At 33.4% G+C, this 18,140-nt stretch overlaps 2 protein-coding genes across 3 annotated transcripts; one reads left to right on the top strand and one right to left on the bottom strand.

Annotated features, from left to right (window-relative positions):
- The first annotated feature begins 7,599 nt into the window (after positions 1–7,599).
- LOC142619615 (rab GTPase-activating protein 22-like) lies at positions 7,600–12,841 on the top strand. Of its 2 annotated transcripts, none has more exons than XM_075792775.1 (5): positions 7,600–8,272; positions 9,619–9,754; positions 9,855–9,904; positions 10,862–10,915; positions 11,081–12,841. In XM_075792775.1, exons 1-5 carry the CDS (start codon positions 8,121–8,123, stop codon positions 12,315–12,317), a joined length of 1,629 nt encoding a protein of 542 aa, XP_075648890.1. In that variant the 5' UTR covers positions 7,600–8,120; the 3' UTR covers positions 12,318–12,841. The 2 variants fall into 2 exon arrangements, with proteins under 2 accessions (XP_075648890.1, XP_075648889.1); XM_075792774.1 differs by having other exon boundaries at positions 7,621–7,968.
- A 1,346-nt stretch (positions 12,842–14,187) lies between these two features.
- Positions 14,188–17,102, bottom strand: LOC142619564 (cytochrome b5). The gene is made up of 4 exons (XM_075792706.1): positions 16,882–17,102; positions 16,525–16,617; positions 14,857–14,923; positions 14,188–14,773 (listed from the first exon to the last, which is right to left on the bottom strand). The coding sequence occupies exons 2-4, from the start codon at positions 16,609–16,611 to the stop codon at positions 14,523–14,525; spliced, it is 405 nt and encodes a 134-aa protein (XP_075648821.1). The 5' UTR covers positions 16,612–16,617; positions 16,882–17,102; the 3' UTR covers positions 14,188–14,522.
- Positions 17,103–18,140: the final 1,038 nt, after the last annotated feature.

Consider the following 18,140-nt stretch of genomic DNA (forward strand, 5'->3'; position numbering starts at 1 on the left):
ATAACGAGTTTGCGAGTTGTGGGTTGCATATGAGAATGGCCTTCCCAACACCTTTATATAAAAGAAAGTTGGAAAATCAATGCCTGACTTGTGCACATGACTGAAAATTAGAATACCTCCCACCCTGACCATCATTCATTGGCTCAACTAATTTTAGTTTAATTAGATACATCACATATTGTCTAACTCAGATGAATTTACATGTATGAGGTTTTTGTATCTTTTCCTTTTTCGAACAAAGTATTGGAAAGATATGCCTTGTGTCTTAAGCAATGGATGCTTGCCCCAAGAAGAGAACAATATTTTATAAATAAAGATTAGTCACTTATTCATTTGCTTCTTCCTTTATTCTTATTATTATTTATTTATTTTTTGGGATAAACATCTTATCATCACGTTCAATGTAATGGATAATGGACCTCAATTCTCATGCAGAGAAGAATGGTGTGTAGAAATGGCAACCATTTATAAAATTTCACATTGGGATATACTACAAACAACAAGTTCCTTGATTATGTGAACTGCGAGGGTGTCGTTTTGTTGCTGAAACCTGAAAGTGGTCCTAAAGGTCTGCTCCGATCCTCTTATATATCAAAACCCGAGAACTTTAGGCTCAGACCAAAGTCACCACGGGTCCAAGCTATACATGATGGATTTTATAGCTTGAACAAATTCTCTCTTGATTTCATTTTAAAAAAATCTCATGAATCAGAAAAAGAAAAGGAAAAAAAGGAAAGCATCTTTTACTTTTATATTATTTCACTCTTTGTTTGTGAGATATTTTCGGGAATCCCATAAACCGATAGTGTGGTGGATTGAATCTGAAACCTTCAAGTTTATGTCATGTCTCAGACTAATGAATCTACCACCTAGATACTCTTTTGGTTCATTTTAAAATTTGTTCCAAAAAGGGCAATTCCACAATCACAACAACAACCAATAGAAAAATAAATTTCTTGCATGGCATCCATCTAGAATAAACCCTCTAATCAATTGCTAAATTTCACAACAAAAAAGTACTTTGAGAATTCGATTACATAGATTTTCTTTTTCTTTTTAAGGAACAACATGATACACAAAGTAGTAAATCATTGTTTCTGAGTCACTCTCACATAATTGCTCTACTGAAGTGGCTAGTAAGAAGAATATAATGCCTGCATAGAGCTTATAAACTTTCCCAAACAGGACCCTAAAAGAAGCAAAAACAACTCCTTTGAGGATGTTGATGTTAATGTTAATGATCAGATTCACAGAATGCTTTCCTCATAGATGAAAAACCATTCCTTATAACATATAAGACTAAAATGTACCTGCACTCGACTTGAGAGCATGACTTATGAGACACTCTTGGTGTGTTGTCGCAATCCCATAAAACAAAGAGCTCACTTTGAACCTTATTTATTCTCTTGTTTCACTTTCATGATTGTGGTAGCTAATGCAAAAAGGTGTGAAAATGTAGGCCATAAAATTATGCAAAGGGCCACTTTCATTTTGGCCCCTACTATCACATCCTTGCATGCCATTGAAGAAAAAAAAAAAAAAAAAAAAAAAGGAAATCTCCAAGTAGTGACTCTTTGCAATCCAGATGTTGCCTTTAATTTGTACAATGAATAATCACTATATATATCTTGCAACTTGCAGCAGAAAACGTGTTCTTTTTTTTCTAATTAGGGACCCATAAGCTTTGTGTAAGAGTAGGAAAATCAAAAATGGCAGACCAAATGTTTTGTCACATACATCTATGAAATGCCTTTGTCACAATTATGTTGAAAAGTAAAATGCTTGACTATTGCAGAAGATTATGGCCACAAAAATATATAAGATTAGATCACTGATATTCATATTGTAATTTACTATAGTAGTTCTACATTTTGTAAACCAAAGCATTATATTTAAATTAAACAAACCTAATGCGTGCATATATATATATATATATATATATATATATATATATATATATATATATATATATCTAAAAGCTGAAGTATAGAGTTTAATATTATTGCGCTCCTGTTAAACCATATCAACGCCACATCGTCAACCTATTTTCAATATTTTCTCTCATTTTTAATTATTTTTCTACTTATTAATTTGCCACTTTACAATTACACCTTCTCCAAAATTTACTTATTTTTACATTTTTATCTCCCACTATTTTATACATTAACCTTACAATTTCTCCATCCCTTCATCTTCCTTTTATTTCGACTCTTCTTCTTCCCATTTTTTTTACTATAAAAATTTGATATTTTCTCTACCATTCAATCCATATTTTTCTCACACAAAAAGACTCTAAAAGTTGAAGTATAGAGTTTAATATTGTTGTGCTCCTGTTGAGCCACATCAGTGCCACATCATCAACCTATTTTCAATATTTTCTCTCATTTTTAATTTTTTTTACTTATTAATTTGTCACTTTACAATTACACATTCTCCAACATTTACTTATTTTTACCTTTTTATCTTCCAACTATTTTATACCTTAACCTTACAATTTCTCCATCCCTTCATCTTCCTTTTATTTTGACTCTTCTTCTCCCCATTTTTTTTTACTATAAAAATTTGATATTTTCTCTACCATTCAATACATATTTTTCTCACACAAAAAAGCTATCATTTTTTATTATTTTTCTCCTTATTAATTTGTCACTTTACAATTACACATTCTTCAATATTTACTTACTTTTACCTTTTTATCTCCTCACTACTCTATATCTTAACCTTACAACTTTTTTATCCCTTAATCTTCCTTTTAATTTGACTCTTCTTCTCCCCATTTTTTTTACTATAAAAAATTGTTATTTCCTCTTCCAATCAATTCATATTTTGCTCACACAGAAAGGTGAACTCTCTCTCTCTCTCTCTCTCTCTCTCTCTCTCTCTCTCTCTCTATATATATATATATATATATATATATATATATTCTTTCTTTTGGTGGATGTTTAATTCTTTATATAGTTTAATTTTTTTTCTTTGTTTGTTACATGTTATCTTATGAAATTACAGTATGATTTAATGTTATTCTATTACATAGCATGACTTGGATAGTTTGGTGTTTAACACTATACATTTTCTTTTGAATATTCTTTTACTCATCTTCTTTTATATAATTTTGTTATTTGTCTCACATTTTCTTCTAAAAAAGGTGATCGTTCTCTCTCTCTCTCTCTCTCTCTCTCTCTCATTAATTCTTTCTTGCAACTCTATTTTTTTTTTTTTTTGCGTCTCTACTTTTGGATGATACACTTTGGTGGTGTGTTTTTTGAGTTATTTATCACATGTACTCTATATCCCTCTTATAGTTTTAGTTTGAGTTAATTTTTAGATATTTTAGAAGTGAGATGATTATGTATATGAATGTCTCTATAAATTATTTGAGTAATATCAATTATAAATTTATGATGAGGGTTGGTTATCATGATAATGTTCTTAAGAGAATGAAAAATTCAAATAATTAATTTTGGAACTTAAAAATTTTAGTTGTTAGGAAAAAAAAACCATAACACACTAATCAGCATACAAAAGTTTAAATAATATAGATCACTTGAAAAAAGAATAGTATTTCTAATTTTTATCTTAAAAAAAAAGGAATAATATCATCAAATGCACCTAAGTTTCACAAAAAAAAAAACTCAAAATAATAGAATGATATATTTGTAAAGACGGAGAGATGAAAAATAATTTTAGAAATAATATCTCCAGTGTATTTTATAGAATAAATCATAAATTATACCACGTTACAAAATAGTTTTATATTCTCATGCATCGCGTAAATCTGCCATTAGTTTTTATAATTGCTAACTTGATTTATTATATTTCTTTAACCTAATAAAAATGGTATTCATAAGCGATAAAATTAAATGTGAAAGTGATGTAATATACCTTACAATGTGTCCTCCATTGTAAACAAGACTTCCATTTCACGCCACTGTAGGTACCCTTTGCACTTATAATTCTTTTACCTAATAAAAATTGTATTTATAAGCGATAAAATTAAATGTGAAAGTGATATAATATACCTTACAATGACCTCAATTGTAAACATGACTTCCATTTCACGCCACTGTAGGTACCCTTTGCACCAAGTATTTCCCTTTTGTTATTTAGTATTTTCATGAATGAGTATATGAGTTTTTCTTACCTCCTCACTTTTATATTTGAGTAACACTTTTTATTATATTTTTAAATGGAATGTCTTAAAGTTGTCGTTAAAACAAGACCTTACATATTTTTCACAGCGCCTACCAATTTTGAATGTTGACCAAGTCCTGTTTGAATGACTTTTTCTTTTCCACGCCGAAGTTAGTTGTTCGTTAACCATTGGACTTGGTTTTCTTATCAACAAAAATCCAAAACCAAAACCCTAGACAGGCTAAGTCAATTCGTGCCCTGATTGATTATTAGTTTTCATAATCAATACTATTACTCCACTAGTTTTTTTTTTGGTTGCCCACAGTGTATCCTCAAGGCTTTCAACCAGAGACTAATCATGTTCGCGCTGAGAAATTTCTACGGGCTGCAGAAAGCTGGCCCAGAAATTCTTTTCAAAGTGCAGTGAAGAAGACTCGAACTCTGAAAGACACCCGCCGAGCCCAAGATAAAGACTTTGAGACTGAGAGCTCTACCAACTCAGCCAACCCCCTGGGTTATGTTACTCCACTAGTTGATCTATAATAAAGTGCTCTCAACAACCGCAATTTGTTTCTTTGCTATTTTACACCAAAGGTGAAAAGCATGGATTCCAATTACAATAAAGTAATCTTATTTCTTTGCAATTAATTTAAGCAACTTTTGACTGAAATGGGATGAGAAATTTTTAGATGGGGTTTTCTAAATCAATTCCTTTTTTTTGGACTAAAGTTGACCATTTTTCAATTGCAAATTTTGCAAATTTCAAGATAAAGGAAAAAGGAGTTACTTGCTTATGAAAATCTCAATGAACATGAAGATGAAAATTGAGCATGCTCAAGCTGCTTTATTATTACACTTTCTTACAAAGTGCAAATGGACAATGACTTGTAATCATTTGAATGACCTAACATGCTTTAAAGGGGTAAAAATTCATGGACTAGTCCAGCTAGATATTTTTTTAACATCAAGTTAAATTTCAGAAAAGTTGAAATTTTTTCTTTGTTTTATGTTCATTTTTGTCTTTCTGGCCAAGAATATGAGAAGGAAACCTACCTAACAAAACAGGATAAAAAGATAATAGGGTCAAGCTTAGCTTATGCAAAACTGTTATAATGCACAGAGTAAAAATGAAATAAAGAAGGAAACTTTAACTCAAATTAATTTAAACTCATAATCAAGAAAGAGTAACTTGAAGTAGCAGTAATAGTATAATAATGAATAAACAGGTTACTAGTAATTGCTTGATTAGAGATTGACCAAGAGTTTGGCAAGCTTTTACTAAAACTCAATTCAATAGTGTTCCTATTAGACATCAGTGCAAAAAATGCAGAATTCATTGTTAGGTGTGAGGAAAGCCTATTAGATTTCTCATATTCATCAGCACAAGGAAAAAAAAGAAAAAAGAAGAAGAAGAAAACCAGCAAAAATCAGATTAATTACATGCCAAACATTAGTTTTCACATCTAAGTTTTGATTTGTCTTTGTATAAATAATAAGGTTGAGGTAATGATTTTCGAGATTCGTTAATAGAAGAGAGAGAGAAGGGAAAAAACTATTTTCTTCCATAAATCAATTGTCATTATTGCCATTCATTGCTTCTTCAATCAATTCAATAATTTACCTTTTTAATTATATTTTATCCATATTCAAAATGTTTGACATTATAAGTAACAAAAAGAAAAATCTAATTGGCATTAAGGTTGTTGTTTTTGAATCTCATCTCATATGTGTTTGAATCTAATTTGAGAAAATAATATACTGCACATGAAGAATTATACCTGATTTTGCCCTTTGGCATTTTTTGAAATCTAACTTAGATATTATTTTCAATTAATGAGTACATGTTAAGATGTTAAATCAATAATGCAATTAATCACTAAATTGACTCGATTTGTGATCACTTGACAAGGAGAATAAAAAACACCAAAAGAGTTGCTCAATAACGGACTCTTTGATGCTAAATTAATAGGGTTTATATCTAAAGGATTGTTTGTTATGAAATGAGATCAAAACTGTTTATACATTTTTTTCCGTATAGCCTCCTGTTATGTTTGTTTTTAGAGAAAGAATCACTCGGTTGTTTAAGCTTGGGATTTGAAATTCAAATATCGGTATTTTTTTTCCTTGATATAAATAATATCTACAACAATATATCTCAGAAATCTCAGTAATCAGTTAAGTTTAAAATGTCATTCATTGTAAGGAGTTAGTAGATTTTCATCATTTTCCCACTGCCGAGCTCTCCTTGCTTTTGCCAAGTCGCTAGCTTGTTATAGTTGAGTTGGCATGTCATCATTTTGTGACAAGTGTCATATCATCATGCTACTCATTAGAAATTTTGAATTACATTTTAATGCCTTTTAAAATAATAATAAAGAATCCATTTTAGTAAAATATTTTTCAGTCCAAATTCAGGTGTGTCAATCTCAAAGATCGGACACAATCACACAAAAGATAAAATTTGCCCACTGTGACATCTTCTAGGTGACTTTTGTAATACTTGGAAATGGAATCTACATTGATAAATTTAGATTTTTTTTTTTTTTTTTTTGAGAGAGTTGATTAATTTAAGATTGTGATAATATTGGATGAGCCCCTATGGGTTTCAATTTTCACCAATTTTTTTTTATGACAGATAACGATTGTTATTACGTAAATTATTGTGATTTGTGACCAAGGTTTTGAATTTGGATATTAATATTCACAATAAATACCTCCATGCAATTCAACTATTTATTTGTAGTTATATCTTACTTGACTTTATGCTAAAAAAAAAAATATCTTCTTGACAAAGCCGAAGTAGAGTTGGTCAAATACACAGCATTAATTTCCTCAACCAAAAATTCAAACACATAATTTGATTAAATTTAATTCTCAACAAAAACAAAAATACGACTCCTACTATTTTTCATGTATTAATTAATTTTTTAAAATTTTATTTGCTGGTGGTTATTTTACAAGGAAAGTCAAATAAACACAGCGTCAACTCCATGATGATTGATCTTTATTATCAAATCAATAAACTCATTCTAAAATTATTGTTCTCAATATCCAATAAAGACAGTGATCGATTTTTTGTATAAGTGAGATTCAACTCCTAAATATTTCATTCGAAAACTAAACACTTTATCAGCTCCGCCTCCGCTAATTATTTTTCATGTAATTGGAATTCAAAATTTCAAGATTTGAGCTCATTATAACTCATATGTCAGATGTAGATAAGATGAGCATTAAAATTTTGAGATTCATGTAACCTAACCATAAAAAAAAAAAATTCAAAGAGCATCATAATAATTATTAAACACAGTGCCTTCTACCTCACATGATTGGACTTTACAGTAACACCACCACTACATGCCCCAACAAAAGCAACCACAACTCATCCAAAATAGAAACGACACCGTTTTTTAAAATAAAAAAAAAAAAAACAGACCCAAACTCACAGACTTGACTTGAAAAAATTCATTTATAAACCAAAACCCAAGAACCAGTTTCAGTTTCTCTCTCACAGTCTCACTTTCAAACCCTTTTGATTTTTTTTTTTCTGTTAAAATTCTCAAAATCCTTAGCTCTCTCTCTCTCTCTCTCTCTCTCTCTCTGTGAGAAACAAGAAGCAAGAAGAAGATAAGGGCATTTTGGTAATTTTCGATTATTTTCATTCGTTCATTCATTCATGTTCTTCAACTACAAGAACAACAACAGTCCCGGCGGCGGCGGCGGTGACGGCGGCGGCTGGTTCTGGATAATGGCTATGGTGACTCCGACGAACGTGGCGGTGGTTTTCACGGCTCTCGCCGGAGTCGCCTTGGTCGCCGCCGTAGTTTTCACTGCTCGTAGGTAAATTAAATGCTTTACTTCCTACTTTTTTGTTGTTTTGTTGTGTTTGACTGAGAAAGATACTGTACTGTAGCTTTTTGAAACCCTAGAAAAAAATAGTTTTTGAGAGAGAGAAACTGTGTGAGAGTGAGAGAGAGAGAGAGTAGAAATAGATGAAAGCTCTAAGACGAAGTCACACTTCGTCGTCGTCATCGTCGTCGTCGAATTCCTCTCCTTCTTCGTCGTCGTCGTCGTGGATTCATTTGCGTTCGGTTCTATTCGTTGTTGCTTCTTCCTCACCAGCTTCTTGTTCTTCTTCTGATCGGTGAGTCCTTCTCTCTCTCTCTCTCTCTCTAGATTCTTCTGTGATTTTCTCTGAATTGAGCTTTGATTTCTGTAAACTTCACTGATTTCGATTCAGATCTCGATCTTTTCCTGCTCAAAAATCGTGTTTTCTGTACCAATCTTTAGCTCAATCTACTTGCTTTTGTGGTTTAGTCTCCTTGTTTAAGCTTAAACAGGATTCAATGCTCAGTCTACTTGTTTAAGCTTAACCACTGTAGCTGCTACTAATTACAGATTTGTGGAAGTTGGAGTTTTGGTTTATTTATGCTTCTAGATAGTAATTTTCTGTTGAAAATTTGAGTTCTAGGTTTGGAAAGTATAATTTACTTTGCTTCTTTTGTTTATATATTAAATGTTGTAATTTTTCTGTACCCGTAAAGAAAATAGCTTACACATGGTTTGTGTTACCAATTAAAGACATTTTGCCAAAATTTTCGGTGGCTTATAAGGTATTTAAGGTTTTGGGAGTTCCAAGCCGGGAACTTAAAAGTTAGTAATGAATGTGATAATCAATTCTTCGTGATCTGTATGTAACATGACTTTTCCTGTTTTGTTCTACCATGTATCTCATTTTGGAAAAAAGAAAAGATCGATGCTTTACATGTTCATCTGGAGTAATTCATGTCCTTCACCGTGGTCTTGTTTTTTCCTCCACCGCACCCTCTAAAGGCGTAGCATTTTGGGTGATTTAGGTTTCTACGTTTTAATGTTAATCTTGAATAAGCTAAATGACAATTTGGGGGAAATTGGCTGATGTAGCCAATTCCACGTATTTGGGATCTGAGGCTTTTTAGAGTTTAAAGGGGAACTGAAAGGCACTGGGTGGTGACTAATTGTATAAGTTTATTTCAAATTTGTTTTCTTTCCGTCTCCGAAGACTGAAAGCAGTAAATAAAAAAATGATGTCTGATTGGAACCCCAATGTGCTTTTGATTTTGTACAAAAATGGTTAAATTTGAGCTACAATTGCATTAGTTGAACATTTGTATTACATTTTACCATAACATGTTTTGTGTGCAAGTTGGATGCTAGCACTTTAGGGTTAGGATATTTCTTGTGGCAGATTTTGACCCCTAGTTCCGGTTGGAGTGATCTCATCGTGACCTCTCATTACAAATTGGTTTTGAATGGAAAATTAAACCTAACATACTATGCTTTGAGAACTCATTTCCTTATATTGCCCCAATGCTTTCATTAATATAGTTTGACACTTTATATAAAGTAATATCCTTTTAATTTATATGTGTTCATTGTCTGCTTTTATTTTCATATGCTGGCTTCTCTTCTGGTATGACCATTAATCTTTTTCCTTTCTTTCATTTTCAGGGGTCGTCTTAAGTCACCATGGTCACGCAGGAAAAGAAAACATGCCCTTTCACGTCCGCAATGGACAAGTTTGTTTACACCAGATGGGAAGCTCCGTGATGGTGGAGTTAAGTTTTTGAAAAAAGTTCGCAGTGGAGTGAGTTACCATCCTTCTCATTTCTCTAATATCTCTAGTCAACAACTTAAATTTATATAATCCTCTGTTACTAATATTGGCTTCCTAATTTCTGATGCAGGGTGTTGATCCAAGTATTAGGGCAGAAGTTTGGCCTTTCCTTCTTGGAGTGTAAGCATTCTCAGCCTTTTTGTGTGTGTGTGTGTGTGTGTGGCCTGTGTGGAGTAAAAAGTATTTCTATCATTATTACATTCCTGTATCTGTGGGATAGCACTTGTTATCAATTCTGATTATTGAACTTCTATACATCTATGTCTCCATAAGTTGAAGTTTGGTCTCTGGTCCTTGGCCTATACCTTGGGGAGAATTTGGATGGCCCTTTCCCTCCTTCACTCTGGATGATTTAGCAATTGCCATAATTTTATGACCTTCCATGTGCGTGTTGCTGTGGAATATTTAAGAATCTATCTGCTCTCATCTTGTGGAATCACGACTTTTTCCTCCTTATTTTCCTGAGCTACCCATTTGTTCCTTGTTAGTGGTACCTGATTTGGTGCAGTTGTCTTGGTAAATCTAGTTTGGTCGCTTAAAACCAACTATTGTTCATTTTCCTGTTCCTTGATTTTCAAATCTTGTGGTTTGCTGGTTCCTTATCTAGATCAATTGGGTCAGCAAAAGTTACTTTCGAGGCTATAGACTTGTTAATTTGTGTTTATTATTCATAATGGCTGTATATTCAATTGAGTAAAGTCCAGTTCTTGGGTTATGGATAGTCAACTTATGGTTTATGGTTGGAAGCTTTTCTGCCATTGGTAGTGTGGTTATTTTAAAATTTCAAAGCCTTCTTTTAAAATGAATCAGTTTTTTTCATTTAGAAGTTTCATTCATTCCTTTCAAAACAGCAGTATGAATTTTGGAAACTTTTGGCTTATAGTATTCATTAGTTTGAACACTGTTTTTCCACTATCGGCGGTATCGCTTATCATCATTTGAATGTCTTGCTTCTCTCTGTGGTGCATTTGTTTAGATGTGCTATGCTGATTCACCAAACTGTATATTTATGTTGCCTTTGTATCTAAAGGTTGATTCATACCTCTATATGTTGACTGAATTTCTTTATTTCAACAGTTATGATTTGAACAGTTCAAAAGAGGAAAGAGATAATATAAGAACCCAGAAAAGGTGTGTACACCAACTTCATTTAGAAGTTCCAAATTTCCAATTTATTAATTGCATCACTTCAGGATAAGTTGAGTGTGGATTTTAGACTGCATGATGAGATTCTTAATTCCCTTCTCTTTAGATTTCTAACCTTAACAGTGGTTATTTGCCAATCTTTGGATGCAGAAAGGAGTATGAGAAACTTCGCAGACAATGTCGGAGACTCCTAAAACGTAGCAAAGATGACTTTAAATCGAATGAAATTGGTAGAATAAGCTGTGATGGGTACAGTGGGAGTCTTGCACATTACACAGATTCTCCGAGCTCTGAAGATGTGGTTAGCGCCAGGGAGTCCCTTTCTAGTGAGGAAAGGAGCCCAAATGTTGAATACTCTGACAACCCCTCTAGTGCAATGTTGGAAGGGGAAGAAAATGCAGGACGAATCACAAATGCTGATGCTTCTACACTAGACGGTGAGTCATCGGACTCGGACTCATCTGAAACCCCTGAAGTGAGTCAGACTTTCCCCTCTACGGAAGAGAATGATCCTGACATGAATTGCAAAGAGGATTCTTCTCCCTCACGGACAGAAGTCTCTTCAAAACTCCACAAAGATGAAGATTTTTCCTCATGGCAACGGATCATCCGCCTGGATGCTGTACGTGCCAATACAGAATGGATACCATACTCCCCAGTACAGGCTGCGGTTTCAGAGGTTAGGGCACGGCGTTCTGCTGAGGCTGTGGGACTGAAGGATTATGATCACTTAGAGCCCTGCAGGATCTTCCATGCTGCCCGACTAGTTGCTATTCTTGAAGCTTATGCGCTATATGACGCTGAAATTGGCTACTGCCAGGGCATGAGCGATCTTCTTTCCCCAATAATTGCCGTAATCACAGAGGATCATGAGGCATTCTGGTGTTTTGTGGGTTTCATGAGGAAGGCTCGGCATAATTTTAGGCTTGATGAGGTGGGAATCCGAAGGCAACTTAACCTTGTTTCAAAGATTATCAAGTGCAAGGACTCTCACCTTTACAGACACCTGGAGAAGCTCCAGGCTGAGGATTGCTTTTTTGTTTATAGGATGGTGGTGGTACTCTTTAGGAGGGAATTAACATTTGAACAGACCATTTGCCTCTGGGAGGTAATGTGGGCTGACCAGGCAGCCATTAGAGCTGGGATTGGCAAGTCTGCATGGGGTCGGATAAGGCAGCGAGCCCCACCCACAGATGAGTTGTTACTTTATGCAATTGCAGCTTCTGTATTGCAAAAGAGGAAACTGATCATCGAGAAGTATAGCAGCATGGACGAGATTATAAGGGAGTGTAATAGCATGGCTGGGCAACTTGATATGTGGAAGCTCCTTGATGATGCGCATGCCTTGGTGGTGACCCTCCATGATAAGATAGAGACATCCTTCTGATGGCAGTGCAATTTTTGAGCTAATGTTTTAGGCCGCAGTTCTTTCCAGGGATCGTGGCTCTTTGGCAGCATCTTCAAGTCTTTTGAGGACTGCAAAAACAATAACCTGAATGGAGTGTGGAAGTTATGGTGTTCATTTTGCTGCCGCTTACTTTCAAGACGCAGTCAAGTGAGGGTGGCAAACATTTAAGAGATGCCTTATTTAACTCAGCCAAAAATAGAAAAAAAAATGCCTTATTTAGATTTATTACTTTGTATGCACCCTTATTCTCTACCAGAAATCTTCCAAGGGAAGAAAAAGCTGCACAGGCTAGCAAGGGCCTGTTTTAGCAATCAGAATACCGTATCGGATGAGGACTAGTGAGAGTTTGGTAATAAGATCCCATTGATATTGTTATTTTAATAGATTCTCAAAAAAAAAAAAAAAAAAAAAAAAAAAAAAAAAAAGGAGTTATAGAGAATGAACTATGCCTCTGTCTTTTAGATAATCAAGAAGGTGAAAAATGCTAGTCATTGATTGTAAAATGTTTTAAATTTTTTTTCATAGCTGTTCCCTATGATGAACCAACACACGGGCACTCACTCTCTACTTTTGTGCTCTCATTTGAAAACCCATCCCAAAGCTAATTGAATATTGGATTTAATCTTATTCAAGTGAGTGAATTGGATTTAATGATTTATTATCAAATCATTAGAATGGTCAATTTATTTTTTAATATTGATAGCATATGATAAATATAGTACCCGTTTGGATAGTACTGAAAATATAGCACTATGATAAATATAGCATATGAGAAATTTTTTTTTTTGTTTTTGAAAAGCGCATTTCAGCAAAATTTATACTTTTCTAGTGGGTCTTATGAGACTCACAAACTTTTTTTTCAGCAAAATTTTTATTAAAAATTGGTCTCACGGCACTATTTATATTTAAAAATTATTCTGCTATACTATTTTCAATTTTTAGCAAAATAAGCGAAGGTATTCAAACACATCCATAATATACTCTTTTTAGAATGAAGGAATTAAAGAGTTAACTAACTCGGAGAATCTTCATGTGGGTCAGAACTCAGAACTAGCACTTGAGAGAGGCAATGGCTGGACAAAAAAAAATTGTGATGCATTCTCATTTTTTATATTGTAGCGCATGCTGCCTGAAACGATTGACTTTTGGAGTAAAGGCAAAATTGCATCCTCATATTGACCCAGAACCTATTAAAAAGCGTAAGCAGCCAGAACAGTAGTCCTTAACAGATGGCACACTCTTTTGGGGGTTTACTTTCAGTCTCGATGCTGAACAAGCTCTAACATTAGTGTTAGGTCATTCTCAAAATAGCATCCCAAATTGCTATTTTACCAACATATTCACCCAAAATGAGCTTTACCAAGGTTATTTCTAAATTATTTTTAGCAACTGTGGATGGTGAATTTTCCTATATAGAATGTAAAACCAAATATATTATTTTATTAAAAAATATCTCTCTCCAAATATAAATAAAGAATAAAAAAATTAAATGAAATGGTAAAAAAAATATAGATTAGGATGTTAGGTGTATTGTAAAGAAAATTAGTATAATAAATAAAATAATTTTTTAAATGGTAAAATACTGAATATGAATTCTCATCTAGAGACCTAAATTCTCATCTCGACCAAAAATCCCGGTTTTTTGTTCAAGCACAAAAATAAGCACCTTGAGTAAGGCTGGCACGAAATAGACACCACCAAGCTACACCATGTTGACTGCTTTTGTCCATTGCCAATAGGGTCAGCATGGCTGACATTTGTCTGATTTTTTTTTTTTTTTTTGAAAACAGTGGGTGGCGGTTCAGTATCCTTGACTAATAATTCAAGGAGTTATGCTATAAACAAATCGTTTCTAGTACAGACCCATCACTTGCACAACTTTATTATTCACCATTAACAAATTAACACGGTTGTAAAATTTGTGGTGGAATATATTCGGACTCTTTAGACTTAAAATTGAAAACAGCCCCTACCCTTGCTTATCGTCCAAATATAATAATACAAAGTCTAAGGCTTAATTGACACGTAACAGTGGCCAAAAAACACTCAAACTATTGCTCAATTCTAACAATAACAGACACCAAAGAGAGATTAAATTAAAACACAAGAAGCAACTGTCCTTTTTCAATTCTCAACTAACGAGGACAAATGCCTTGAAAAGGGCACATTGTAAACGGTAGTAGGCTACTCCTTCTTGGTGAAGTGTCGGACAGCAAAGGCTAAACCCAAGATCAACAGGGGAACAAGAAACTGTAAAATCTTAATCAGGAAATCTGGGGTCTTATCAGGATTGTATGGAGCTTGTTGGGGTGGAATGTACTTCCGTTTCTGCGGAACAGTGGATGCATCAATCTCTCCAATGTAATATTTCTCCATCATTTCTCTAGCAGAATCACTGTGGCCCACATCTTCAAAATCATTTGTTGCATCCTTCCCTGAAATATTTTGAGACAAAAATGGTCTTATATGGTTGTATATTGAGGCACATTTGTATGCTAAGTAAATGTAATGGTTTTACCTGTTGCGGATAATAGGACTTCATCACCTCCTGGATGATCTTCCATGAATGCTGTTACATCATACACCTAAGATTGAAACTCAAAACTTCAGTAAGTAAGATAAAACAATTCCATATATTTATGAACAGGGAAAAAGAAGAAAGAACTATAGTAGGCCGAAGTCATTATTAAGAGGATTTTCCTAAACTGAATGTGGGCTCTTCATTTTCACCACAACTTGAGGATTAGATGATGCAACTTGGTGTACAAGAGTGCCACAAAGACTTGTAAACCAAATGATTTCTTCGTGGGCGGAAATCATTGCACATAGATGTTTACTTTGCTGCATGTAAATGCCTTTTCATTGAAGCAAAAACTAAAAATTTTGATGGTCATGTAAAACTGTTATAAACACTGGTCAAATTAAAGAGTAGAGGAAAAGGCGGAGTTGATGGACAGCAGGTGAATAATCCTGTCCTGCCCCTTGTTGGTCCCAGGGGATGGAGGAGGCTAGGTTAGTCAAAAGGTTGGTTATCAGTTCATGGACAAATGCTGCCACTACTTTTTTCAGGGTAAGAAGGGGTAGAGAAAATTATTGAACCCAATAATTGAGAACCAGGCACTACCGGGAAGAGAGAGAGAGAGCCCCAATAATATCTATCATGAACAGGGCACTTTCATGAACACCATAACATGGAAAGAGTAAACCACGCCCATACTACTGTAATTAGATGGCATATGTATGTAAATGTACTCCCTAAGCATCTAGATGAATATGAATTTTTTAGGCTACTCTATGATCAATGCTACATCCCCTGGAAATAGGAATGAAGGAACACATATTGGAACAGTGACCACCATGGAATAAATAGGTTTGGTTTTCCCCGTGGTCACCGACCAACGTGCCCCCAATCTTGGGCATGTAGCACAAGATATAGGGTGGGCTTGATAGTACTTGAACATGTACAGATGATCAAGGTCAAGCTTTGACCACAGACTGCATGTAAGTTTTTGGTGTCTATACTCTATAGTGTAAAACCGACCCCCCGGGCCAGGGGTGGGGTGGTGTAAAAGTTTGACCTCGAAGAGTGGAAAATGATTCTCTTTGCAATGGCATTCGACATAACTGCGCAAGACTCAGTGTTTGACGATTCTGATGCAACTAGAAGGATTTTATAAAACATAAGAAATTGAAAGCCAATTCATGGTCACTGGAATTGGGTATGAAGAGTTTCAGATTTCTCCAGAGTATGCAAAGCACCAAAGCAATAGAATTCAGGCAAGGGAAATGATAAGATGCAGTGAAAGTGAAAAAGAAAAAATTAAGATCTATTATAGGGATCAAGGTGAAACCTACACAAAGAAGCTTATTAAATTCTAAATTTCAAATTATACATTTCCCTAAATTTTCTCATAAACCAAGCAGCTAAAAAAAATCCTAACAATAGGTGAAAAAAACACATCAAAACAGAAACACTGAGTCATTTTATAACATACAATATTTCCCATATAATCAAATCTATATTAGCCAAGCTAACAATGAATTAAGACGATTCCCTTTACTGAGCCCAATCAGACACCTGTTTACTTAGTTTCAATTTCCACAGTTTTCTCAACAACCAAACGGATAGCTAATAAATCAATCCAGAAATTGAATTAATAAATAAATAAAAGAAGAAAGATCTGACCTTCCCAGAAATTATAAGCCAACAATCCTTGGTCTGATTGTGCTTTGACACATCTTCAAAAACGTGAACCTTTGGATCTGAAGCCATTTTTCACTGACACCAATCATAAAAACACCAAAATTCTAAAAACCCAGAAAAATATTATAAACCAAAACCCCAAAATTTTACATTTGGGAAGGATCTAATAGGACCCAATAAGATTCCAAATCACCAAACACAAAAACACCCAATACCCATCAATGTTTATGCAGTAAAGGTGTAAAATTTATGTGTATATATTCGATACAAAGGATCTAAAATAGAGATTCTGAGTCAAAATCAAACAATCTAAAGCATCTTTCATGGTTTCTTTCTTACCTGAAAGAGATGAAAAGGGCTCTAACAGTCTCTCTAGTCTCTACGACTCTACCTCGTGCTTGTCAAAAAAGTCTGTCAAGCTCAATATGGCCAACGAGGGACCATGAATTTATAACTCAAGTTCTTGTTCTTATCGAATACCAATATGCCCTTCACATCAGAACCAATTACAAGACTTTCTGCTTTGGAGAAAAAGTTGGTAGCAACAAGAAGGGCAATTTTATAATTTGCGTGTGGCATTACGCACGTTACATTTTCATTTGTTTATATTAAAGTTTTTATTTATTTATTTGAGTAATTTTGACTAATGGCATTAAAGTTGGCACGTGTGTTTCACGATAAACTTATGTTAGTAAAAGAGTGATTTGAGACTTGAGAGTGATTTGAGATTATCCAAAAAAAACAATAGGTGATTGATTGAAAAGTTTTGTTTTGTTTTTGTTTTTTAAATGTATATAAGGAACATGAAATATTCTAAAATTTTTATATTTGTTTTTGTTTTTTTACCTGTACATAAGGGAGCGGTATTGCAACTTTTGGCTAAGACTATTATACTTTCAGTCTGTCCATGAAATATTCCGAAAATCCTATAAATAGATAGTGTAGTACTAATTAGGAGTAAGACCCATGTCAACCTCTATATATATATATATATATATATATAGGCAAAATTTAGAGAAAGTTAAATTAGAATTTGAAATTAGAATCCAATTTTGTGCTATATGTCTAAATTTATGTAGGAACCACATCATAATTATTTACTTAAATTTGTGTCATGTGTTCACTTAAATTTTTTTTTTTTTTTGGTACCAAGTGAGTTAATGAGTGCATAATACTAAGAATTTAATATTAATAATCTATAAAATTTTGATAGAAACATAACTCAATAAAAATTACCACACAAAAAAAATCACCACATGCTCTAACCACACGCCCTATCTTATTAAAAATTAGAAAAAATAATCATAAGTAGTATTAAATTTAGGCAGTCATTTTAATAGGTGACTAATCATGTTTACTTTAAAAAAAATAATTTGACTAAATTATTTATATTTTTATGATATATATTGTGTTTAATTTTAAATGTATTTATATGTATTCGTGTGTTACATGCTTTTTTTATTTTTTAAGTTGACTAATTATTTATATTTTTATAATAAAAATTGTGTTTAATTTTAAATGCATCCATGCATTTGCATGGGTTACATGCTAATATACATAAAACAAAAAAATTTTAATTTTTGATTGACTTCATAATT

This window comes from Castanea sativa, chromosome 12 (assembly GCF_040712315.1).
Source record: "Castanea sativa cultivar Marrone di Chiusa Pesio chromosome 12, ASM4071231v1".
NCBI classification, from domain to species: domain Eukaryota; kingdom Viridiplantae; phylum Streptophyta; class Magnoliopsida; order Fagales; family Fagaceae; genus Castanea; species Castanea sativa.

Bases quoted from the DNA above. Each gene is read 5' to 3' on its own strand.
- LOC142619615 (XM_075792774.1), top strand. From the start codon at position 7,805: ATGTTCTTCAACTACAAGAACAACAACAGTCCCGGCGGCGGCGGCGGT. The intron at 7,969-9,618 runs GTAAATTAAATG...TTTCATTTTCAG, and splicing joins GTAGTTTTCACTGCTCGTAG to GGGTCGTCTTAAGTCACCAT. The intron at 9,905-10,861 runs GTAAGCATTCTC...TTATTTCAACAG, and splicing joins TGGCCTTTCCTTCTTGGAGT to TTATGATTTGAACAGTTCAA.
- LOC142619564 (XM_075792706.1), bottom strand. From the start codon at position 16,611: ATGGCTTCAGATCCAAAGGTTCACGTTTTTGAAGATGTGTCAAAGCAC. The intron at 14,924-16,524 runs GTCAGATCTTTC...TTTCAATCTTAG, and splicing joins GGCTTATAATTTCTGGGAAG to GTGTATGATGTAACAGCATT. The intron at 14,774-14,856 runs GTAAAACCATTA...AAAATATTTCAG, and splicing joins AGTCCTATTATCCGCAACAG to GGAAGGATGCAACAAATGAT.